The 25,738-nt window shown below is 43.7% G+C and overlaps 1 protein-coding gene across 1 annotated transcript in view; it reads left to right on the top strand.

The window, feature by feature from the left end:
* The first annotated feature begins 10,943 nt into the window (after positions 1–10,943).
* The window catches only part of LOC126204154 (tyrosine-protein kinase Abl-like), a 174,955-nt gene continuing 160,160 nt past the window's right edge, over positions 10,944–25,738 (top strand). The window contains exons 1-2 of the mRNA XM_049938562.1: positions 10,944–10,958; positions 18,626–18,825. Coding sequence (XP_049794519.1) covers positions 10,944–10,958; positions 18,626–18,825 — 215 coding nt within the window. The remainder of the gene's footprint in view (positions 10,959–18,625; positions 18,826–25,738) is intronic.

The raw sequence follows: 25,738 nt of genomic DNA, 5'->3' as shown, positions 1-25,738 counted from the left end.
TGGTTCTTACTTTAAGCCAATCAACAGACTGTAATAATACTTAAAATGTGTACTTCACGTGCAAACACACAATTTTTCAAATGGAATAGGGTCTATTGACATTAATAGACCAAAAGTAGGGTAAATTAGAATGTCAGTTCTTTTTGTTGCAGGTTTATAGTGCGAGTGATTTACGAAAAATCGTAATTTGAAAAGTTATCACACTGACACTTGATTGTGCCGTTCAACCGGGGTGCGATGCAACCTACGTTCTTGCTAGTCACGATATTGTTATGTTTGCTTAGAGTGTGCTTGTGTGTTTTTTGAGTGCACTGAAACTTGCTACAGAGTAAGCGTGTGACAGTCCAGGCTGTCGGTCATAAGCGGATGATTGTATTTCTCAATGCAGAAATCAGCCGACATCCTCGTGGTGTATGGAGAGTGTAGGAAGAATGCAGTTCGTCCTTGTACGGTGCTTGCGGCAAGATATCCCAATATACGTCAATCATCTCAGCAGTTATTTAGCAAATTCGTAAACCAGTTATATGAATGTGGTAGTGTGACACCTAGGCAACGTAACAGAGTGAAACAAGTGGCGGCAGAAGAGGGGATCATTAATGTTCTTGCTAGTTTTGCAATTGGTCCATACGTCAGCTCGCACAGTCGCACGTGAAAGCAGCATTAGTTTGGCAAGTGTCCAATGCGTTCTCCATCGAGTTAGGATCTATCTCTGTCACATCTCTCTCCATCAAGAGCTGCATGGAAACGATTAAGAGAATCGTGTTAACTTTTTTACACGGGCGTTAAGACTGGATACTCCAGATGTACCAAGTATCTTGTTTATTGATGAAGCCACATTTGCGAATCATGACCAGGTAAACTACCGAAACATTCACGGTTAGTCTGTTAACAATCCCCGCTGGCAGAATGAGATTTTCACTCTGCAGCGGAGTGTGCGCTCATATGAAACTTCCTGGCAGATTAAAACTGTGTGCCGGACCGAGACTCTAACTCGGGACCTTTGCCTTTCGCGGCCATGTGCTCTGCCAGGAAGTTTCAATCCCTGTTGCATTCACCAGGTGGAGCGTCAGCGTCCCTGCAGTGTAAACGTGTGATGTGGGATTGCGAACTGTCATCTCATAGGCACGTGTTTCGTAGACGGAACACTGAACGTACACAAGTATCGCAGTCTCCTAGCAGACCGTCTTCCAAGGATGCTAGAAGACATTCCTCTGCAGATTAGGAGAAACCTCTGATAACAAAATGTTGGCTGTCTAGACCAGAGTCCACGAAGTGCTCCACAAATAGTTTCCAAATTGTTGAATTGGACGTAGAGGACATGTACGTCGGCCGGACCGTTCACCAGATTTGACGCCTGCCAACTTCTTTTTGCGGGAATAGCTGGAAAACGCTATCTAAAACGACACACCAACTACATGCGATGACATGTAACATCTTATTGTTACAGCCTGTTCGGACAACTCCTCTGAAATTTTGGAAATTTCTGTTAAGGTCTTACGGGACCAAATTATGAGGTCATCGGTCCCTAAGCTTACGCACTACTTACCCCAACTTATACTAACCTAAACTAACTTACCATAAGGACAACACACACACACGCATACCCGAGGGAGGACTCGAACCTCCGACCCGACGGGGGGGGGGGGGGGGGCGCCGACTGTGACAAGGGACCCTAGACCACGCGGCTATAACGCGCGGCTTCGCTGAAATGCGAGCACGTGTGTTGCATTCGTTCCATACTAGACTGGAAGCGTGTATTGCTGTTGCTCGTGGTCATTCTGAAAACAACCCGTGATGACCAGTTGTCTCGTTACTGGTCGGAATCCACATGACTGGTGTCTCCGCTTGGGTTGTTCTTTAATGTGTGCTACACTTGTAAAAGTGTCGGTGTGGTAACTTAATCAAATCTGTGAAACGAGCGCTTTACGTAGCCGCAGTATTTACGGTTAAGGTTTTAGGTGGTTCACCCTGAATACTGCGCATACATTCATTGCAATGGGCCACAAGATTTTACTTCGCATTTAAGTGCAGAAAACAAACGTACAAAAATACATATACAATTTAATTATTATTTCTGACCTGTCAATTCTAGTGGCATTCATACATTTCTTTAGACTAGACGTTCGTGTATATATAACTGTTTTTTATCACAGCATATCGTGTGCACTACTAGTCATTGGAATATCTACTCCAAGAACGAAGGTTAGCAACTAAATTATAGCAGAAAAAATTATAATAGGAACAATACATCATATTTATGTCGTTTGAGTTTACAAAGAATTTGTGCATTTTAGCACATAAGCTGCTTCATCTGGCGTACAGGGCGCCGAGCGAAACTGATTTTCATTGTCAGGTATGTGCACATAACTCAGTTTCTTTTCACGTCCATGAAAGATGTCACCCATCATAGTAGGTAGTTGTTGGTATACCAGACTTTAACGAATCCAAGACAAGATGATTCAATGGTGAGACGTCTGGATAGCATACGGAACAACCTCTGTTTCACTACTTTCACCTCAAGGGAACATGGAACAATGATCACCGTGATGAAACCTCATAGTACTCCACACGACTTCGCAAAATTACTGTGGACAATCCCATTTACTGACTTACGGAAGGCGTTGTTGCTGTACGATCCACACCCCGGAACAAACTATTGTCCTCTCTGGCGCTAGTTGTGTGGTTACGTTGAGATTCTGCATAGCGTTGACTGTGGCCCTTCAAAGTCCATCGGTTCAATATCCACACGCTTGTCGTGGGTCCCCGCCTATCCGTGCAGCAATACTGCAGAAGAATAAATTGCAGTCTCTATAGACCACAGTCTAAATTCGACACGCGCTCATAAGCGTTCATCTTTCTTACAGGAAGCATTCCACGGTCTTCTCAGTTCTATCAGCGTTCTAATGAAGTATCTGTAAGAGAAACACTATTTATTATGCGCTCTAAGGTGTAAGTTTCATTTCCGAAGGGATCCGTACGTTCTTCCTACCTCCACGTGGGTCTTCGGATACCAGCCGCAGTCTGTCGAAACAGCCCTGTTCAGAGTTTGCGTGAGAGGCTGGTTAATCTCCACTCCGTATTCGCCTGATCACCCTTTTAACTCGACAAGCCCTAAAAATTTTAACATTGCTTCATCATTCGCATTTTTGGCATTTTGGCGGCCCACCCTAATTTTAAGCGGTTGCTCAAGAGCTGGCACCCTGCGACCAACCCGTAAGGTTGTAACCACCCTCAGTAAAAATAATATTATATATCATTCAGATTTAGTGTAAGCTCCCAACAGTAGAAAGAATATAAGCATATAATTCACATTCAGCGTAACCTTCCAATACATACACTCCAAAACCACCCAATAGTAAAATTTCGTAACCTACCAATAATACAATGTGACTAACTTCTCAATAAAATTGTCGCTCACTTATAACCTTTCAATAGTGACTGTGAATTTAAACTGGTGAATTTTAGACGTCAGCAGCGCTGTGTCATGGCCCTGAAAGATCATTCCGAGTACATTGAAAATTCTTACCTCAATAAGGTCGCCGGATAACGCGTATATATCTGCTCCTATAAGAAATTTTTCTGGCACAGCCCTTTTCAATGCTGGCCGATAGATTTGTCACGTATAAAAGGAAACAACTGATTTATCTTTACAATAATCGGGATGACCATGGATTGGAGAAATTAGTAAGTTCTTCAAATTGAGATGAATGATTATCAAAAGTTAATTTTTTATAAGAAAGGTTATTATTAAGAGATTTTTTTAAAAACATTTACATGGGACTTGATATAACAACACTATGCGCTGGGCTGCTTTTACCTTATACTACAACGCTCAGGCTCCGCCATCGCTCCCCACGACCGGCCCAGCGAACTCGATACACACGACTGCTCGCTAGCAACTACTACTACAACTGCCACACAGTTCCTACTGCTGACAACACTGCTCTTTGGTCTGAGATTCTCTTACAGCTTACACATCGCAGTCAGCGGGAGAGCAATCCATCGAAATTACATCTGCTCGAGTGTGCTAGCAACAAATTCCTAATCATGGACATCTTACAAGGTATACGTGCTACAGTCGGTCTCGCATGTCATATATCAGCACTCCGAATACGCAACCAGAACCTGGTGACTAAAATCTTCAGAGGACAAATGTGATATCAGGTTGGTTCAAATCGTTCTGAGCACTATGGGATTTCACTGCTGAGCTCATCAGTCCCCTAGAACTTAGAACTACTTAAAGCTTACTAACCTAAGGACATCACACACATCCATGCCCGAGGCAGGATTCGAACCTGCGACCGTAGCGGTCGCGCGGTTCCAGAGTGTAGCGCTTAGAACCGCTCGGCCACTATGGCCGGCTTGATATTAGATTCGACGCAGTACAAGAAAATTTGTACTCCGGATTACGTTTAAACAAAACTGTTTTCTTCAGTTACATGTACGTAGCACGGTTTTGTCGTTGTATATACGGATGCCTCACAGCAAAGAAAGTCATCGGTTTTAGGTGACTCACTCTGTATACTGTGCGAACATCCATTGCAACGTGTCACGACATTTTACTTCGAATTAAAGTACAGAAAAAGCGTGCAAAAATACATATACAATTTAACTATTATTAGTCACTGTTATCAGTTGCTATGGTTTTCAAAATTCCTTTTAGAGGTTTTCCAATTATATCTTCCTGAAAACTTGACAAATGCGGATTTCTATGGCCTTAGGACAGCACTGCAGTTGATTCAAAGGCAACATATCATGGAGGTTCTCGTCTGTTCCGACTCGCTAAATGTACTAAAACCGGTCCAACAGATCACTTGGTTCATGATTTGCACGACACCTTACACTGAATCGGACAGCGCAGTCATTGTAATGCGGGAACGGAGCTTTTTATCTGACATCCAAAAGGGCATGATCATTTGCATTTCGGGCCAGTAGTGTAAGTATTTCCGAAACAGCAAAGTTTGTAAACTGTTCACTGACACCGTGGTTAAAGTATATTGCGCATGACAAACTGGCTATATGCAGAACCGGTGCCGAGGCTGCATTAAGAGCCATGGAAGACAGACGTGAACGTCGGCTGCGGAGATATACTTGGGCGAACGTACCTGCAACTAGTGAGTAACTGACAGCCCCGATGAATCAATAGGCTAGTAACAGAGTTTCCTGCACCAGCTTTCAGCGAACAGTGTGCTGCGTATTGGCTTCCGCAGCAGGTTTCTGGTTCACGCATCCACGCTGACTGGAGATCATCTGCGATGAAGGCTGGAATCGGCAAGCCAGTACCGCTAATGGACGTTCATCGAGTGGCGACAAGTGACCCTCCCTGCTGAATCACGTTTTATGCTCTACTGGACAGATGGCCATTGGCGTCTTCGGAGTGAAACTTTTGACAGCAAAGAGGACCAGGCTGGAAGAACGGAATGTTATTATGTGGGAATGTTTGCGTGGCATTCGCTGGGCGATGACGCCATTTTTAAACGGACAGTGGATCAACACAAATACGTATCTATCATTGGGGACCCTGTCCACCCCTTCATCAGTTTGTTCAGCCCCTGCACGATGACATCTACCAGCAGCCTGCAGCGCTCGTGCGTAGTTCGATGAGCACAAGGATGAGTTTACCGTGTGCGTACGTGTGTGTGTGTACTATACCAGGGACCTAAAACCGACGGAGAGGCTTCGTCTCACCGTAGTCCTCAGTGGTTCACAACCACACAACAGGCCACAGCAGTCCACCCGTCTCACCGCCTCCCCACATCAAACACAGGGTATTGTGAGTTTCGGCCCCCAGTGGACTCCCCGGGAACGTCGCGTACCTAACGAGTGTAACCCCAAGTGTTTGCGTGGCAGAGTAATTATGGGGTACGCGTACGTGGAGACAGTGTTTGCTCAGCAATCGCCGACATAGTGTAACTGAGGCGGAATAAGGGGAACCAGCCCGCATTCGCCGACGCAGATGGAAAACCGCCTTAAGAGGACATTGAACGTGATATTGGTTGAATTTTGATATTTTCTGTTTTCTACTCTATAATGTAATTTGGACTTTCCGGAACATTTTGGTATAAAATTCATTAAAATCAGACAACTGTGGGACCTTCAAATAATATTTTGAATGTTGACGCGTGACTGTCAAATCTCGCAGCTACGGATCTACAGCCACAGTTGAGCACTTATGTAGTGCGAACTACACTTTCTAGAGGCTGTGAATTGCTCTTTTTTTTGTTTGTCTACACCTACGTCTCAGAAGTTGGCATTACGAATACACAAACCAGTTCTTTGTTTCTGATACTAGTTTTCGTTGAAAGTAGTGTGATTATCGGCTATTTCTGTAGTAAGCTAACTTCTATTGCTTTTTATACGTAAATAAAATGACCAAGCGTAAAAGTAACTTCAAGAAACGCAAGATGGAAAGGGCTGTGTGGAGCACTACCTTACATCGAATACTAACCGATGAAAAGCCATGGTGTAAAAATAGGCAAGCTGAATTGTCTGGCACCCTGCATGAATATGCTAATAAACATTGTCTTCCTTTGGCAGTAATAGAGGTAATGCAACCTATTTACAGAGATCTCGCAAATCCTGAGCTAGTAAAGATGTGTTTACATGCGAAGACCAAGAATGTGAATCAGTCCTTGAATAATGTTGTGTGGTGCCGTGTGCCTAAAAATGTATTTGTTGGTCTTATGACTCAATATGTAGCAGTTCCTGATGCTGTAATAACTTTTAATGGTGGGAACTATGAAAGCATTAAGGGGAGCCGGAGGCGCCTATGCTGCCCATGTTAAAATCACTAAGTTTGAGGAACATTTATGAATAAACTACCAAATAGAAAAATTTGAATTTTTTTTACATATAGAGTGGTTTAGTATTGCAGTTATGACACAGGGATTTTGGAGTATCTTTTCTAGTTTCCTTCCAATTATTTTTTTTATTAATGACCCAAATTTTTTTACAAATAATTGCTTTATAATTAAACTGAAGTGAAACTACTGAACATATTGCCAAATGGCTGTGTTAAAATGTAAGTTTGACCACTAGGAGTGCTGTATGAAAATTTCATCTCTCTAGCTTGAGTGGATTTTGAGAAAATGTTCCTTATATTCGAAAAATTCTAATTTACGGGAAATGGCTATCAACGTTTCTCAATACATTCCTGCACTATAGAAGGGATTATCAGGGTCTTCTTCTTCATCCTCCAAAAGCTTCCTCTTCTGTCTTATTTTCTGGCCTGTTGTTCCGTCATACTTCATATGCCTTTCTCTTCTTTCCGCTCCTCTTATCCTTTCTCTGTCAATATTTCTTAGTGCTCGTACAGTGTTCACCCCATCTGTAGATCCTAATGCCTTCAGAACTTCACACTTCACACTGTTCCCTTGGTTGTAGGTTGCTATTGCATCATAAATGCCAAAGTGCAGTGTTTTTATGCTTACAAACACCCTTTTAGGAATCACTTTCCAAATCAAATTGTTTACGCTCTCATTAGGATTCTGCGTCTTTCCGTGTAGACATTTGTGTAACAATTCTGGCTGTGCTAAGTCATGAAAAATTGGTTTTATTGTTCCCTCCTGATTCTTGTACATACTGCATATTACCTGCTTTACACAAGAAGTATAATACTATCAACAACAGGCGCAACACTGAACTAATTCGAAACGGTAAACAGCAAAGAGACGATGTTCCGCGCTCTTATTCATTGTAGTATCGCAACTTGGTATTAGTGTTAATTTTCTTTTCCCTACGTTCTTCCTCTTCTTATATACACGGTTACTAAAACGTGGCATCGTAACCAGAACAAAAGTGTACGACAATATTAAATGTAGCAAGATGTTCGAAATTCTGAGGAAAATAGGAGTAAGTTGTAAGGAAATACGGGTAATATTTGTCACAGAAAACAATGTAGCCAACCCTTGCACACTCGCTGTATGCGTAACATAAGGCGCTGTATGCGTAACCGGCCGAGAAAATCCCAAGCAGTTCGCCAGGATGTCACGAGAGGGTGTTAGATGCATTCAGCGGCCGCCCATTTCCTCTGCAGGCGTGGGGAAAATGGTAGTAACTCCACTTCTAGGGCGAGTAGAACAATAATTCAAAGTTTACATTAAAGAGGGATGTTCCAATTAATTTTCGGTAGCAAAAAAAAATCGTAAGTTTTTGGATTTGACCACCTCCGGCTCCCCTTAAAGTTCTGGTGAAGTTAGGGGTAAGATTTGAGACAGAATGCAGCTAAAGGACTGTGAGAACAGGATGAGCTTTGTGTACTTCAAACAAAGTTAGCTGCTCAGCAAATGACAAAAGAACCAAGAACGAAACGGAGGAGGCAAGCACTGGGCTGTTGTGACACCGAAGAAGACACACACTATGGAGCAGGCCAATTGTAGTGCAAGAAAGACGCAGAAATGTAAGTCTGCATAAGAATTTGTAACAAAAAAGTTTTAAACCTCAATATCTCTGAACCACATTTTTTTGCAATAAATGACCCATTTTCTAAAACAGTACTGATGGTAGAGAGATGATATTTTCACAGCATGCCAAGTGTGAGATTCAGCACATATGGAACTAGAATAATTAAAATATCGCCCGCATCTCGTGGTCGTGCGGTAGCGTTCTCGCTTCCCACGCCCTGGTTCCCGGGTTCGATTCCCGGCGGGGTCAGGCATTTTCTCTGCCTCGTGATGGCTGGGTGTTGTGTGCTGTCCTTAGGTTCGTTAGGTTTAAGTAGTTCTAAGTTCTAGGGGACTGATGACCATAAATGTTAAGTCCCATAGTGCTCAGAGCCATTTGAAGCCAATTAAAATATCGCGAGTTGTTTTGTTTTTACGTTCATTTATTTACAAAATTCTGTAACAAAATTGAGTGTAACATGACCCACATTGCAATTTTAGTAATAATTCTAGTTCAGCGTATCTAGTAAGATGCATTCAATATCTATGGAATTTTGTAAAATGCTGTCTTAAAAAGTTTCCAAGATAATGGGTCACAAAATTCGATAATTTAACGTTGGCGGCAAAGGACATGCAAATGTCCGTTTAAAAAGCATCCACAGGCTGCCCGGCACACCGGATCTCGACACTAATTCGTGAAGGGGACCGACTCGCCTTCCGGCTCGGGAAGCAGCACGTTAGACCGCGCGGCTAGCCGGGCGAGCAAAGTTTACCGTAATACCCAGGCCACTAAACTCCGAGGATTTAAACCCAATCGAGAATATGTGGAGCCACCTTGATCGGACTATTTCCCCATGGATCCTCAACCGAAACATCCAGCACAGCTGACAATGGCGTGGAAGTCAGCACAGCTCCACTTTCATGTCGGTACCTCCCAGAACCTCATTCGCTCTCTTACTGCACGCATCGCAGCAGTCCGTGCTGCAAGACATGGTTCTTCAGGCCTCTGACAGGTGGTTGCGTTAATATGAGTGGACACAGTAATTGCTGCCACTTTGCAAGGACGCTGATGATTATGTAGCTAAGCCTCTCACATCCAACGTCTAAGTCACTGGAAGACATACACTGCACATTCTCCCCTTCTATTACCAACGTACCATATATCGTGTGTCCTTTCGAACTCAGATTTGGTAGATGGAAAGATCTGGAGATATTGAGTAACAGTCTCCAACCGTTGTCTGCTTAAGTTGTGTACCTAGCGCAGAAGACAGCTTGTCGGTCGTGGGATCTTCTTCGGCGGAGGCTGCTATGCTGTCATCTGGAACCTGTGATTGTGCGTTTATGGGATGCCCCTTGCATCTATAGAGGGCAAGATCTGTAGTACTGACAGTTATGGAAGGCGAGTCTTCTCATTAATGTACCCTGTTTGGTTATTATTTAAGTATTCACACATTTTTGACTTTCTTGTAACTTTTCCATCTTAATTTCTGGTATAAAGTACGACATGACAGTCCCTTAAGAACGCTCGAGACAGAGTTACGTATCCGGCCCTCCAGAACGCCCCAAACACATTGACTGCTGGCGCCACCGAAATACTTCGTCTCCCAGGTGCGCCAATGTGACCCGATGGTGTCCGAAGCACTTCGGTTGCAATGTCGTTACTCTTATGTTTCTCAAAACTAGCGAAATTTAATAAGCAAAAAAGGTAGACTCGTATGGTAGCCATGGGATAGTGTCACACTAAAAACTGGATTAAATACAACGGAAAATACATAAATAATTAACATGAGAACTTAGGCGTTTTAGCGCCTAGCACCCGAAAGTGTCGACCAATCAGAAGCAAGGTCAGTACAATTGGCGGACTCTCCCACGCGACTGGTACATACTGCATCATCTGTCGCTTGTGCCTCACTCCACTTCTGTAACATATGCTACTTCGCGTGTATCAAGGTGCATCAAGGGAGCTTCTAGCAAAATAAAATACTGGTGTCCACAGTCAGGAATATCATAGTAACCTTACCTACTTTGTACTATTGTGTTTAAATGATAAACACTTGCATATCCAAGAACCTCACGTCGTGCTAATTTGACGTCTGTTGCCTGCTATCTTCATTGTGTTGCAATTTTATTAGCAATAATACATTGCTCGTGTTTCTTGGATGTTGCGTACTGCGCTTTCTGCCGTGTAAAGAATGGTGCGAAAAGTGTATGGATTCCGAGTCATCTGCGAAGCGAGGCGCCGTCAGATGAATAGCAGCCTCTTGATCCGTGCGGCCCGGAGAGTGCACGTGTGGGCCGCCGCTGCCGCCGCCGCCTCGCCTTGTCTCATGTTTGATTCATCGGCGGCAGCCGCGCTGCTGGATGCGCCTGCGGCCAGTCGATACGTCAGCCAGCGGCTTGGGCCGCGCCGCGCCGCTCCCGGCGGAGGAAACACTTGCTGCGCCAAATCCCAGCTCAGGAGAGCAGGTCGGCGCGCCGAGGCCCCTCCGGCTGCAGTGTGCGGCCCGGCGTGAGCGCCGATCGCGAGTAGCAACCGCACACGCGGTCGGAGGCGTAAACATAATGACGCTGAAGAATGTAAGCATGCCGGAGAAAAAAATAGTCGTTGTGAAGAGACAAAGGTTTCAAGGAGGCGAGTCCCAGAATTAGTTCAAGTGAGCAATTTCTGGCAGAAGAAGCTACTTGTGGCTGAAGTGGTTCTCGGGCGAGACGTGCGCTGTGAAACTCCTACAATGTTTCATCGGCGAATTGACAGACGTTTTCAGGCGCGACGAACACACTGCTGAAGCATAACTGCAACCTCCTGTTTATTTTCCAGGATGAAATTTAGTGGCCAGTTGCCAATATACAGGGTGAACATCAGTAAAACCGTCAACTGGAAGCCGGGCGGGGTAGCCACGCAGTCTAAGGCGTCTTGTCACTGTCCGTGCGGCTCCCCACGTCGGAGGCTCGAGTTGTTCCTCAGGCATGGGTGTGTGTGTTGTCTATAGCGTAAGTTAGTTTAAGTTAGATTAAGTAGTTTGTAGGCTTATGGACCTATGACCTCAGCAGTTTGGTCCCATAAGACCTTACCACAAATTTCCAATTTTTTTTCGTCAACTGGAAATGGAGGAGAAATGGTCCTATCAGCATGTGTCCGGAAATGCATCGTCGCCACGGTAGATGGCGCTGACGCACGAAAGTTATTCTGACCACGCGCCATGTGTTCCTTGTGTGCCCGTCAGTTGCACTGATGAGATACTGTGCTCTCTTACTGGAAAAACAATGAGAATTAAATCTCGCTACGTATGTAGCTCATGTGGTTTATGTAAAGGCCTGTGGCATGGTGAAGAAATCTCAGTTATGAGAAATTTTAGGAGAACGCGACATCCTCAGCATTTAAGAACGTCCGTTGAGAGCTTCTGTGCTGATCACGTTATCAAGATCTACGTCGGCGCAGACATTAGCACAGGAGGGAAACAATAACAGAAGGAGTCGGACAAGTGTGCCCTATATCGCCCACACTAGTTAGCATATTATATAAAGGACACTGTCGACAAATGGCAAAAGAAACAGGAAGATTCCTATAAACCAAAATCTACAGCTTTAACTCGCTTCTTTTTGCAGGTGACCAGCTTACACTCGCGTATACGGAAGACAGCTTTCAGTGACCTGTATCGTCCTCACATGTGACGGTAAAATAATGTGATCTAACAATATCCAGGAAGAAGACAGACGTTATGGGCTTTTATGGTTAAGAACGTCTTAAAGCTGAAATCATAGTAGAGAATAACTTATTGGAACAAGTCCGTATAATCAACTACATGAGCTGTCACAACTCTTACGATAAAGATAACGGTCCTGGAAAGAAGCGGCAATGATACTTACACATGTTAGGTATGATTAAGAGAACGCTCCTGAATAAAGGGAAGAGACAGTACGTAACTTTCGTAATGATACTACCGTACCTTTGCTACTCTATGGGTCCGAGTTGTGGGCGTTAGAAGGGTTAGAGTGAATTCAAGTGGCAGAAACGAGGCAGGATGCAAATTACCAGATCCTAGTAAGAAGCGTAACATAAGACACGTGTGCCATGTTCCAGAAATATCAGTTCCAACAACATTGAAAGGAATAACACTACCCCTTCTACTACGTATGGGTTAAAGCCGAATACCAAGAGAAACTTAAATGAAGGGCAGAAGAACAATACGAAGACCACGAAGAAGATCGTGCGATCAGTTTTAAGATGCTTAATTCCGGAACAGGCAAACATGTCTAAAACAAAAATGTATGTGATGATGATAATGACGATGAGAGTGATGTCTGCTTGACTTTATCAGCGTCACCACCGGAGGCCGCGAAACTTGTTAAGTGAAGCCCGATCACAGGGTGGCAGGGAATTCGCAACAGTAGAATTCCATTCCTCCGTGTGATTTGCTCCAGAACACCGTAACTTTTTAGCAGAACAGAAAACGTGACCGGTTTACAAATAACTATGGTTGCACACTCATTGATAAATATTACAAAATTAGTCAGATATATTGAGATCTAATGGTGACAATTTCAAGCCTACATAATTTTCGATATGACAGGGTCTTGTGGCTTCCATACTTACGTCAGAGCGTCTGTTGTAGTAGACAAACAAAAAATTAAAACCAATAACGTTCCATAAGAGTAGTTCAGTAATTATTCTAGGAAAGGAAAAGAAAGAAAACCACGCGAGAGACATAGAAGGAACGTTTTTAATTTGAATATGCAAACGAGGTAACACATAAGAACACATGGAAGGTTCATTAAATTATACTAAGGGTTCTCAACGAGAGACAGCTGTTACTTTAATGAACATCACAGGTAGCCATTGATAAGTTGTAAAAGGAGGAGCCTCAGAAACATTTCATATAGAGTCGAGATCTATCAAAGTGACTGTTCTCAGCGAAATGAATCTTTTGCACTGATATTTCGTTGTTTTTTAGTGGAAAGATAAATAGAACTTGACAGGCTATTCAGGAAATAGTACAGAACACTATAACTGCAGTACTTGCAAGACATGTTATAGCTATATTTCCTTCTTTTTTACCCAGCGATGTCTTCCAGTATGATGTTCTTCATTTGGCACTATGGGATTACCGATAGATTGCAACTTTAACGTTAACATTTCCAAGACATCGGCGTTCAGTTCGTCTAACCTTCAAAAAATGGTTAAAATGGCTCAGAGCACTATGAGACTTAACATCTGAGGTCATCAGTCACCTAGACGTAGAACTACCTAAACCTAAATAACATAAGGACATCACACTCATCCATGACCGAGGCAGGATTCGAACCTGCGACCATAGCAGCAGCGCGGTTCCCGACTGAAGCGCCTAGAGCCGCTCGGCTTCAACGTCCGGCTTCTTCTAACGAAATTGTCCCTTTTCTTTACGCAATGTACGCAGTTTGCAATATACGGACGCGTGATGTTTTTCATCAATAGCCATGTAGGCAACGTAGTAGTGCTAATGAGAGACGGAAAAGCCTTTTCTTCTTGCATATGGTGTGCTTCCGGGTGATGATTTTCATCAATAGGCATGTGGGCACTGTAGTAGTGCTATTAACAAACGGAAAAGCTTCTTCTTCTTGCGTGTCTTCGGTAAGTCATAGACAACAGACAGAGTAGGTACTTCAGGGAGGAAATTCATGATAACACCCTTTGCCAGCTCTCACCACTTGAGTACCTGCGACGTCTTCGTCATTCAGCCGTAAACTGGGTGTGCATCGGCGCGACCAAAGTCGGACAGGAAAATGTTATGACAGAAGAAGTTTACAGATAGAAAAAAAATTACTGGAACTATATGGAACTGATAAATACCCGGATACTATAACCTTACATTAAAATGAACCGTGGATCAGCATAAACGTTGATATGAGGGTACTGGAAAAGTATGATATTAGGTGAAGATTTTAATAATATAATTAAGAATGAAAGCGTTAAAGAAAGGGATGTGTGAATGAGGAATAGAAGAGAAATGATGCTGGAGCCTCTTTTCTGAAGAGCTGAATGTCTTTCGGAGAGTGTGACAAGATATACGACATTAACAAAATTTTCGTTAGGAGGAAAACGTAGGAGAGAAATTCTTGAAACATTTGTAATTCACACAAAATGGGTTGTCAAGGATGACCGATGAGATTAAATACTCAGGAGTAGGGTACCATAATATTCGAAGAAATAGTGAATGTAAAACCATTCCGAAGGACCTAAAACTTAATAACATACAAAGAAACTAATAATAACAAAAAATTATAATAAGATAAATAATTATAAATATAACACTACCACGGTCCAAAGACATCAGATCTTGTAAATAGTCGGAAGTTTAAGAATACTAATGAATATACCCACAATATTTTACGATATTGCTAAAAATACGGTTTTACTCTCATTATTGGGATTTCTCTAGCATTTTCTGTCGCACGTGCCTAACTGGACTTCAGTCACGTTTCATTGACTTTCTGAGTGATCACTAATATTTCAGGGAAATTCATACGTGACCTGGGTCCCAGATCCTAGTGCTATCTAGAACAGTGTTTCTTAACATAATCGCCCGCATCTCGTGGTCGTGCGGTAGCGTTCTCGCTTCCCACGCCCGGGTTCCCGGGTTCGATTCCCGGCGGGGTCAGGGATTTTCTCTGCCTCGTGATGGCTGGGTGTTGTGTGATGTCCTTAGGTTAGTTAGGTTTAAGTAGTTCTAAGTTCTAGGGGACTTATGACCACAGCAGTTGAGTCCCATAGTGCTCAGAGCCATTTGAACCATTTAACATAATTTTCGCATGCTTACTCCCTTGGATTCATCATCAGCGCACTGTCGCCTTCCACCTAAGTGCCACAGCCACCGCCAACTCACGCAATGATAAAATTTATCTTCTCTCCTAAATTTCCAGAGAAATACCTCTTATCATAATGATAACTGGAAAATATGAGTATGTTTAATGCAAAGCACCTCGAGATTAAGATAAATTAAATTTAAATGTGCCCAAAATATGTCAAGTAATTTAAATTAAATACTTTAATGCCTGCATTTGATAATTCTTCTAAGATATGATTTCTATAACACATCAGTTCCTCTCTTGGCGTAAGTACTCTCGACGGAAAAAAATCCTCACGACAAGAAATTAGATATGTAGAGTAAGTAAATTTCGCAAATACATTTGTCCAGGTAACATATTTAAGTATTATCCCGCAAGATTACCGTTTAATATAAGCGGAAGAAAATCCATTGCAAATGTGAAATGCTGGGTACATTAATAACTGGTGTAACCACCAGAACGTTGAACGCAAGCATGAAGACGTGCATGAATTGTGTCGTATATTTGCCTGATGTCAACTTGTGGGATGGAGTTCCGTGCCTGATGCGCTCAAAAAAAGGGCGAATAACGCTGGTTGTGGATGGTGTTAGAGTAACATTCCGATGATGCCCCTTGCGTTCTCGATTGGAGACAGATCTGCTGATTTAGGTGGCCAAGACAACATGTCGAGTCTCTGTGGAGCAAGTTGGGTTACAAAAGATGTATTTGAGCGAGGGATAGCCTCTCAAAAAAACACTTCTTGGGAAACTGTTCATGAATGGCAGCAAAACAGGTCAAATCACAAGACTGACGCACAGATTTACTGTCGAGTGCCTGGGGAAACCACGAAGGAGCTCCTGCTGTCATAAGAAACTACGACCCAGACCAAAACTCCACTTGTAGGTCCACTAAGTGTAGGCCACAGACAGGATGGCTGCAGATCCTCACCTGGCTTCCTTCTAAGCAACACACGGCCTTCAAAGGCACCGAGGTTTTCATCACAAATAGAATAGACCCCCACTCTGGCCTCCAATGATATCTCACATGACACCACTGAAGTCGTAAACGGCGGGGGTTTGGGTACAGATGAAGGCACGATACAGGCCTACTGGCTCGCATCTGTGTTGAAGCAACCGATTTGTAACAGCTCGTTGTGGCACGGTCGTGCTAACTGCTGCAGATGCAGTAAAATGCGCCAGGACCGTACGCCGAGCACGATGACCTTCCCTCTCGGTAGTGCAACGTGGTCATCTATAAGCCATTCTTCTTGCGACCATATGTATTTGTGATCACCGCTGCCAGCAATGACGTACAGTCGCTACATTAGTGCCTAGTCTATCTGTAATATCGCGGTAGGAACATAGATCTTCTCGTATCCATATTCTAACACGGTTTACTCAATGAGTTGTTGAGTGTGGCACGTTTGTCGTCTTGAAGGCATTCATGACTAACATCAACTCACCACGTCCAATATACTCTACTCGCCATTAAAATTGCTACACCAGGAAGAAGTGAAGATGATTAACGGGTATTCATTGGACAAATATATTATACTAGAACTGACATGTGATTACATTTACACGCAATTTGGGTGCATAGATCCTGAGAAATCAGCACCCATAACAACCACCTCTGGGCGTAATAACGACCTTGATACGCCGGGGCATTGAGTCAAACACAGCTTGGATGGCGTGTACAGGTACAAATGGTTCAAATGGCTCGGGGCACTATGCGACTTAACTTCTGAGGTCATCAGTCGCCTAGAACTTAGAACTAATTAAACCTAACTAACTGAAGGACATCACACACATCCATGCCCGAGGCAGGATTCGAACATGCGACCGTAGCGGTCACGCGGTTCCAGACTGAAGCACCTAGAACCGCACGGCCACAGCGGCCGGCGTAGAGGTACAGCTGCCATTGCAGCACCAACACGATACCACAATTCATCAAGAGTAGTGACTGGCGTATTGTGACGAGCCAGTTGCTCGGCCACCATTGACCACTCGTTTTCAATTGGTGAGAGATCTGGAGAATGTGCTGACCAGGGCAGCAGTCGAACATTTTCTCTATCCAGAAACGCCCGTAAGGGACCTGCAACATGCTGTCGTACATTATCCTGCTGAAATGTAGGGTTTCGCATGGATCGAATGAAGGGTACAGCCACGGGTCGTAACACATCTGAAATGTAACGTCCACTGTTCAAAGTGTGGTCAATGCGAACCAGAGGTGACCGAGACGTGTAACCAATGGCACCCCTTAAAATCAAGCCGGGTGATACGCCAGTATGGCGATGACGAATACACGTTTCTAATGTGGGCGCCAAACACGGATGCGACCATCACGATGCTGTAAACAGAACCTATATTCATCCAAAAAATTACGTTTTGCCATTCGTGCACCCAGGTTCGTCATTGAGTACACAATCGCAGGCGCTCCTGTCTGTGATGCAGCGTCAAGGCTAACCGCAGCGATGGTCTCCAAGCTGGTAGTCCATGCTGCTGCAAACGTCGTCGAACTGTTCGTACAGATAGTTGTTGTCTTGCAAACGTCCCCATCTGTTGACTCAAGGATCGAGACGTGGCTGCACGATCCGTTACAGCCATGCGGATAAGATGCCTGTCATCTCGACTGCTAGTGATACTAGGCCGTTGGGATCCAGCACGGCGTTCCGTATGACCCCCCTGAACCCACGGTTCTATATTCTGCTAACAGTCATTGGATCTCGATCAACACGAGCAGCAATGTCGCCATACGATACAGCGGAATCGCGATAGGCTACAATCCGACTTTTATCAAAGTCGGAAAGTGATGGTACGCATTTGTCCTCCTTGCACGAGGCATCACAACAACGTTTCACCAGGCAACGCCGGTCAACTACTGTTTGTGTATGAGAAATCGGTTGGAAACTTTCCTCATCTCAGCACGTTGTAGGTGTCGCCACCGGCGCCAACCTCGTGTGAATGCTCTGAAAAGCTAATAATTTGTATATCACAGAATCTTCTTCCTGTCGGCTAAATTTCGCGTCTGCAGCACGTCATCTTCGTGGTGTAGCAGTTTTAATGGGTAGTAGTGTAAAATGTACCAGAGACTCACAACCTTTACAGCGTGTATTTAAAAGAAATGTGATTAGCATCCTCAGTGGCTCTAGTAGCGCCGATATTATGCGATTGGCGCGAAATTTGAATAGCCGTAGTCTTTCAGATGTGGAAACACACTAAATTTAGTTTATCTCGGCAACTCCTTCTTGGTGATTTTTTCCCATCAGTGTCCTTTTACATCATGTAAACAGATACTGGCATCATCCCTGCTCAGGTAGCGATCCAGTTTCTTCCATGCTCATCCTACCGACGAAAATCTGTTCTGCGGCAGTTGGCCTTCGGCATTCGCTGTGAGTGGGAGAACCTGCGGCCGCTGTAAATCCGTGCCCTGTCCTTTGAGAGGCGGCGGTACCTGGAGGTGGAGGCGAAGGAGGAGGAGGAGGAGGCGGCGTGTTTACGCTGCAACCGCAGGCGCAGGCTCAGGACGGCGCCGCCTCATGTTTGATTCAGCAGCGGCGCCCGGGGCGGGGCGGGGTGGCGTCGGCAGGTCTGCCGACGTCTGGCGTCGGGAGATCTGGGAGCGTGGCTGCTGGGAGCCTGCGGTCAGCGGGTCCCCGCGCGCGGTCACGTCCACGTCCGCGCCGAGTCCCAGCAGGAGGGTCTGCATATCTGACGTCCACCGGATTCCGCTTACGGCTTCCACTCCCGCACTGCTCACAAACAGATATTGGACAGAATAGTTTGTACATTGAGCCGGTATGCTGCTGGGCCACGTTTAGTATCCAAATCCGCCGCCAAGGTACTCAAGACGACTGTTGTAATCATACGAGTACAGTGGAAAAAAGAAATGAATTACAATGAGCAGCGGTGCATATACAGAACCTGGTCTGTAGGGCAGACTGGATGCTCTGCAGCCAACTTAGAGTGTTTGATTATCCTGACAGTGCTTTGGAATGGGTGGGCGGTATTACCTAATTACTTGCAGTTGTGGGAGGAGGGGTGTATGACAGACAACAAACTGCGGTAGGTGAAGCCAACTATTAAGCCGTGGCTTTCCTCCCCCGTGGCCACTCCTCGGGGATAATGCGGCCCTGAGCCACCTCCAAACTGAGCACTGTCCTCTCACACTTGGCACACAGCTTCCTATTCCAACTGCTGCCTTTCCTGTGACACCTGTGACGTGGAAACCACTGTACGGCACACTTTAACTGAGTGCATTTAATGTTGTGATAAATGGGCAGAAGTAAATTAGGTAAGGATCTGTCCTCTATTTCGTGTGTTGTCGGGAACAGTGTGTTTCGGGTTTAAAGTTTTTTGAATTGTTTGGGCTCCCACATCAGCTTTGGGCTGGAGTTTCAATGTATTGCAGAGTGGATGGCTAATCCTTTTTATTCCCATGAGCAGAAGTCCACACCAATCTCCTATGCTATTTTAATTTTTTCCACAGCTTTTTCTTTTCTTAGCATAACAATAAGTTTTAAACCTCACGTAATACATCGTTTTAGTGGCTCTGTGTGTGTTTGTGTTCTTTTTCTGCGATATCGATTAGGCGATTCACATGAGTCGATATGGATGCAGCTGCCTCAGATCCAGATGACAAAGAAATTGTATTTGTGAAACAAATGTTATAACCAATGTCATCAGTACTTTACACATCGTTAGCAACCGTATGACTAGCTTTTAAAAAAGCCAACAAACAGTTCCTCAATAGAAATCTATGCCACCATTTCAAATCCAACGCAACTGATAATGCGATAATTCTGGTCTTCTTAAGAATGGTACTACGTGACTGAAACTGGCCAAGTAATGTTTATTTCTTGGCCAGTTTCAGGCACGTAGTGCCATTCTTAAGAAGACCAGAATTATCGCATTATCAGCTGCGTTGGATTTGAAATGGTGGCATAGATATAACCCCATGTGAATCACCTAACAGACATCAAAACTATAATGTGTCGTAAGAAAAAATGTAACGTGTAAATCGATGGAACGGTTTACGTCAAAGGGATGATATGTGTCACATGTAACACATTCCAGACCTTCTCGAAGAGATTGATAAAAGGTGACATGGAGCTCCTCGATACTTTTAGAGTCCTCTTGAAACCAGGATGATCCAAATTAGTAGATGTACGATAGTGTATTGGCAGTCTTAATGTCATTTGCCGCATGATGTAGGCGAACCATCAGATGGAACCGCGCACCTTACGAATGTTGTGTTAGATTGTCGCGGTGACCGTCTGTTTAAGCTTGCACTCCATTCATTGCACGTAACTACCCGAACCATTTCATATGATGTGGTTACAGGATGACTGATTTTTCGATATAGTAGTTACATTTAACACAGTTGGCCGACAGTCAGTGATTCTGAAACTGAGAAAGAGGATGTTGTTTCACCATTACATCGAAGTTCGTGATTTACAGTAGTGTGAGACGAAGCATAATCAGCGAGGACCATACGAACAATTCCTGGAAAAACTTCCTGCACTACTGACTGAATATGAGTAGAACATTATTTACCGACGTTTCTAATTACCTTAACTTTAGTAGCACTGTTAAGATTCTTTAACCCTTAACCCACGATTTAAGTTCCAAGGCCTGGGCCCAAAATGCAAACACGATTGCCCGACCTTCGAACCATTCCACAATTCGACAAATCGCTCCGACGTTGTACCAAATACACATGACTGACAGCATGAATGTACATGTCTATGATCCAATTGGCGTAATTTTGTTAAATACCTGATAAGTAATCATAAACTCATGTAATAATAGCGTTAGAAGTAAACGAAAATATTTATTATTGGTCGATACAGTATAATATAAATCAATACCATTTTTCTACAATTGCAGAAAACACTCACAGTTAACATAATAAGCCCGCTTGCAAAGCCACAACACAAATTAAAAATCTTCAAGGGCGTGATATCGTTCGAAACATACAAGTATATGTAATGGAACTTTACATGTCTTGTAGTCCATGTTGTTTCACTACGTTACTTTTTTTTTCGTACACACTCTACCCTAGCAACATACTTGCCAGTATCGTACAGCTTACATTTCACCTGACCGAAATACCAAGGACCAGGCTCTTGATAATCCCATCTGGACCGAATACCAGAATACAAGTCTCATACGCAGTTGTAAGTTGAGGGGTTAATTAACATGGTGTGGCTGGCGAAACTACTACACTGCACAGGTTATCACCTTGATTCAATGGGGTAGGTTTTGATTCGATGAGAGAGACATGGTTAAGATAGTAAACCGCATTTAGAAAAAAATTCTGATTTATAGCGTTCGATACAGGGAGTAGGTCACTAGAAAGATTTAGGAGCAAATAAAGTTTAATATTTGTGGTAGCAATGAATACCATGGGAAGATGCTGTTGTTGTTTTCAGTCATAGCTTTACACACTGAATTGTAACTGAAATTTTGAACGCACTTAAATCTGCTCTGTATACATTGTAATAAGGCTTGAATAACGAGACTTGCAATAACGAAGATCGCTGTTTTCCTCTAGCGACTTCTTGTATAGTGACAAAACGGTTCAAACTACACTCGTTCGCAAGGAATGCAGTATTTCCTACAAACGAACGGCGACTACCGCAGTTTTAGAAAAACTCGACAACGATCGCCTTAGCTGATTCTTACTACCAGAACAAATGATGGTTGTCAAGAGAAACATGTGAGAAACGATATCTCTGCGCTAAAGCACGGATTCAGAAAAGAAAGGTTATTATTTCTAATATAGCATTAATTTCTTCCGAAATTGTTCTAAACTTTTTTTATAATTTTATCATTACAATTCTGGCAAAGGAAACAATGGGGAAATTGATTTCAGTCTCTCAAAATTATGGTTTGGTAGATGTTTCATACACAATAGGCTCGAGATGCGTTGCAACATACCATTTAAGTGTGAGCATCGTGCTGTCCATTCGATTTACTCTATTTACCAAAGTTTCTAAGACCTGACATCGTCGGGGGAGTAAGATAAAGTGATGTGTAGTCTTAACATGCAAGCTTTGACCAAATTTCTACTACTGACGTGTTGTACTTAATGACGGTGATGTACATTGGTACAGATTCCTTAGTAAGTATAATCTGAGTTACATTCAGAACGATATTGATCTGAGGGTCACTGTCGTTCAGCTGAAACTGAAATCGGGAAATTGCAATCGTGTTAACATATTGTAGCTTCAACAATCTTCTTCTTATATCCTTCTAAGTGGCGTTAATCCCAGCTAGTACAGGAACCGATATACTCAAGATTTGGCAAATTTAGTACAGATGCCCTTCCCGTCTTCGCAGTCGTCATTTATCTAAGTATGCGACTCTTCTCTGCGAAGTGAGCAAATTTTGTTCTGTGAGTAATAGTATTTTAACTGTTAGTGGATCGTGTCTTCTGATGTGGAAATTGGGGACCAGACCAGTGTAGTGTCATACCAGTCTTTTGGCGGAAAACTACTAGTTTTTCACAAAAGTGAGGAAAAGTGACATAGGGCGTTGCGTTAACAGCAGCGCCCCGGTAGCCGCAGGTGTGACGACATGACGTTTACAATGATAGAAACACCAGTGTTTTTCACAGCGAGGATATCTGAGCTCAAGGTAAACGACGTTCCACAGCCGTAACCGTGTACCAAGTGGTGCGGTGTCACCACATCAGGCAAGTCTCTTGTCTCGGCAGACGCCCAGTTTTAACGAAACAAATTGGCACCGGAACCATACAAGTAACTCTGGATATTGAGGCAGGGGTCACTTTTCATTGCCGAAAGTCAGCAGTACCATTATGACACCAGAGCAACGTACGATAGTGAGGCCAGTTGGCTTCCCAAGCTGCAGGCATGGCTTCGAGACTGGGCAGCACCTGCTGTTGCGGTACGACCGTCATGGGACTTGGTTTCACATATCTGCATAACTCCCGTCTGCGCTTGCTAACTCAGACGCTCACATCCTAGCTGGTCTCAGCACCGCGAAACCAGCCGCCAGCCAACTGTTGTTAGAGTGCAGAGGTCTGTACACCGCGAACACCTGTCTTCTCATTCTGTCGCCGTGACCCGAGTGGGGCGAGAGGCTTCGTAATTATATGACACCAAGGGAAGTGGTGCTCATAGCACAACTGCTGCCGGAAGGGCAGCCGAGGAGCCATGTCGGTACAACACGATGCACCACTGACGTCATCGCCAGTGACCTACAGCGGCTGTTCGCCTCAGCAACGCGAGCCCAGCACTCTGCATCAGTATCTCCCTAGACAAGCGTTCGAAACTGTCTAGAAACACACTCAAGCTGCCAGCTGCACTAGCCAGGGACGTTAATCCACCATGCGGATTCTATTCGGGGCTGGCTCCTCTTCATTTCTAACAAGCTACTCCGCTGCATTCGAGCAGGTGGAGTTTCAGTGGTGAAGTTGATAAATAGGATAATAGAAAAAGGCTATCACTTCAATCACTATGCCTCAATAGACAAAAAATATAAATGTTCTTTGCATGTACCATATATCACTATTGAAGAAAGAGCAGATCAAGGTACAAAACTGTTCAAGTCTTAGAAAGATTAAGTTTTTTGCATTGCTTAAGAAAGAAATAGTGTTATGAAGTTCTATACGTCCTAAAATAAATCTTTATGTAATTTACTTTTAAAAGCATTGAAACATATTTTGTCTAATTAAATAACATTACTGAGACAAAGCTCAACACTTTTCTGCTCTTTATGTCACGGAAAGATGGAAACTAAAAGCAAACAACGTTTATTTTTCCCATGTGGCAGGTTTTCTCGTTAGCAATTGCATGTATCATAAAACGATATAGCTTCATAGACCTTGAAACAACCAAGATCATCATTGATTGCTATATTGGGAGTTACCTCACTTAATTCTTTATAGTCTATTTGCTTCCATTTAGTGCACATATTTGGCTTCAGATTTCTAAAGATTAAGTAACCTAATTTAGCACTTAAGTATAACTAACAACATAGGATACAAATGACTTTTGCAGACAAAAGCAGTAATTTTTTTATTTATTCGATTACTTTACTCATTTGTCTTGGCTGTACTATTGCCAGTCGGTTTACCCTTAGATTAAGTCAGATATTATTCGTATTTTTTTCTTTCGAAATTCAATCAAATATGAATGTTACAAGAAAATAGGGCAGATATTTGGAAACAATTATGCAATAAGTAGTGAAGACAGTAACAGACGTGTAGCATAAACAAAAATTGTTGATATTCGGCTCTGGAAAGTGGAATAATAAAATGCAATCACAAGCAGTTAGATATAACATGTTCGCTGGCAGCAATGGAAGTGAAAATTGGATGGGAAGCGAAAAGTAGTGGATTTTCATTGATTATAAGGACTACAGAGAGGGAGAATTAAAGTGGCATGACTAACGAAAAGAGAAAGAAGCATAACAGGGAACATATCTGCGCATTTCGTTTACTATATTGCACAGTAAGATTGCGATGTTGCATTATTTTTAGAAAATTTGTGGTGGTTAATACAGAAAACTCTTCAGATCTTTCTTCAGTGCAACAGGGCATAGACATTGCTCAGAGTGCAGTGTACCTTCTTACATTGCTAGACAATAGCAATAAAGACGAAGACTGCGAACGTTTTTATTATATGGGTGGTCACAGATAGGATACTAATTGTTATGCATGATACTGCAGTGCATGCGCATCGCCATACACATGGTGTACAGTAGTAATGTAACTTGTCTGTCGGCAACCAGTCTAAGTGGTATCCTCAGAGAGATATGTGTTGTAGATGTACTGCACACAGTACTCGTGATTAGCTTTAACCTTCTGGGGTGTTCAACTAATGACACACGCACAAGGAGAAGAATATTGGACCTACCATTGAACACTGGAGTAGAAGAGAATAAATAGTGGTGTAGTATTTGCTGAGCTGTGTGGGCGATATACCGTTTTACTATCGCTGTAATGAACAACGTGAACGTCAAGGCCTGGCTTGAGGTCGCTTGACGTGATGGACAGCCGCCGGCCGCCCCTTGCGCGCTCACAACCCGGAACACGGTGCTGCGGGCTGCCACCCGCGCAGGGAGCCATCTGTACCCGTCTGGCGCCGTTACCGCGGACATAAATTCGCGGACACAATTTTCCTCCTTCGGTTGCCGCGCAATGGAGAACTGCAGGGCAGAGGAGGGAGTGGGCGTGTTTGGGGGAGGAATATTGGAATGGGGAAGAGGGTAGGGGATGGGGAGGCGGTGCTAGCGGCACCGGAAACGTCAGCAACACCATCACGACACCACTGAGTTATTGCCCGCGAAAACGTCACACTTCCCAGCACGCCGCTCGATCACGTACGCGCAACACGCATGTCTGCCATCCGGGGACGCTTGTTCAGTTGTTTCGAAGCGTGTGCATTGTGCGTCAGTAGGTCGACCATTCTGTCAGACGTCTCCAGTACTGAAATTGCCTAATGGGAGGATAAAATTTCACCACTGATGTCCATTGCACGAATCATCAATCGACGTAAGTAAGTAGAAGACAATCGATAACGACCTTTT

The sequence above is a fragment of the Schistocerca nitens genome, chromosome 9, assembly GCF_023898315.1.
Source record: "Schistocerca nitens isolate TAMUIC-IGC-003100 chromosome 9, iqSchNite1.1, whole genome shotgun sequence".
Taxonomy (NCBI): domain Eukaryota; kingdom Metazoa; phylum Arthropoda; class Insecta; order Orthoptera; family Acrididae; genus Schistocerca; species Schistocerca nitens.
The sequence above is the reverse complement of the archived record's forward strand: the minus strand, read 5'-3'. Positions and strand labels throughout refer to the sequence as shown.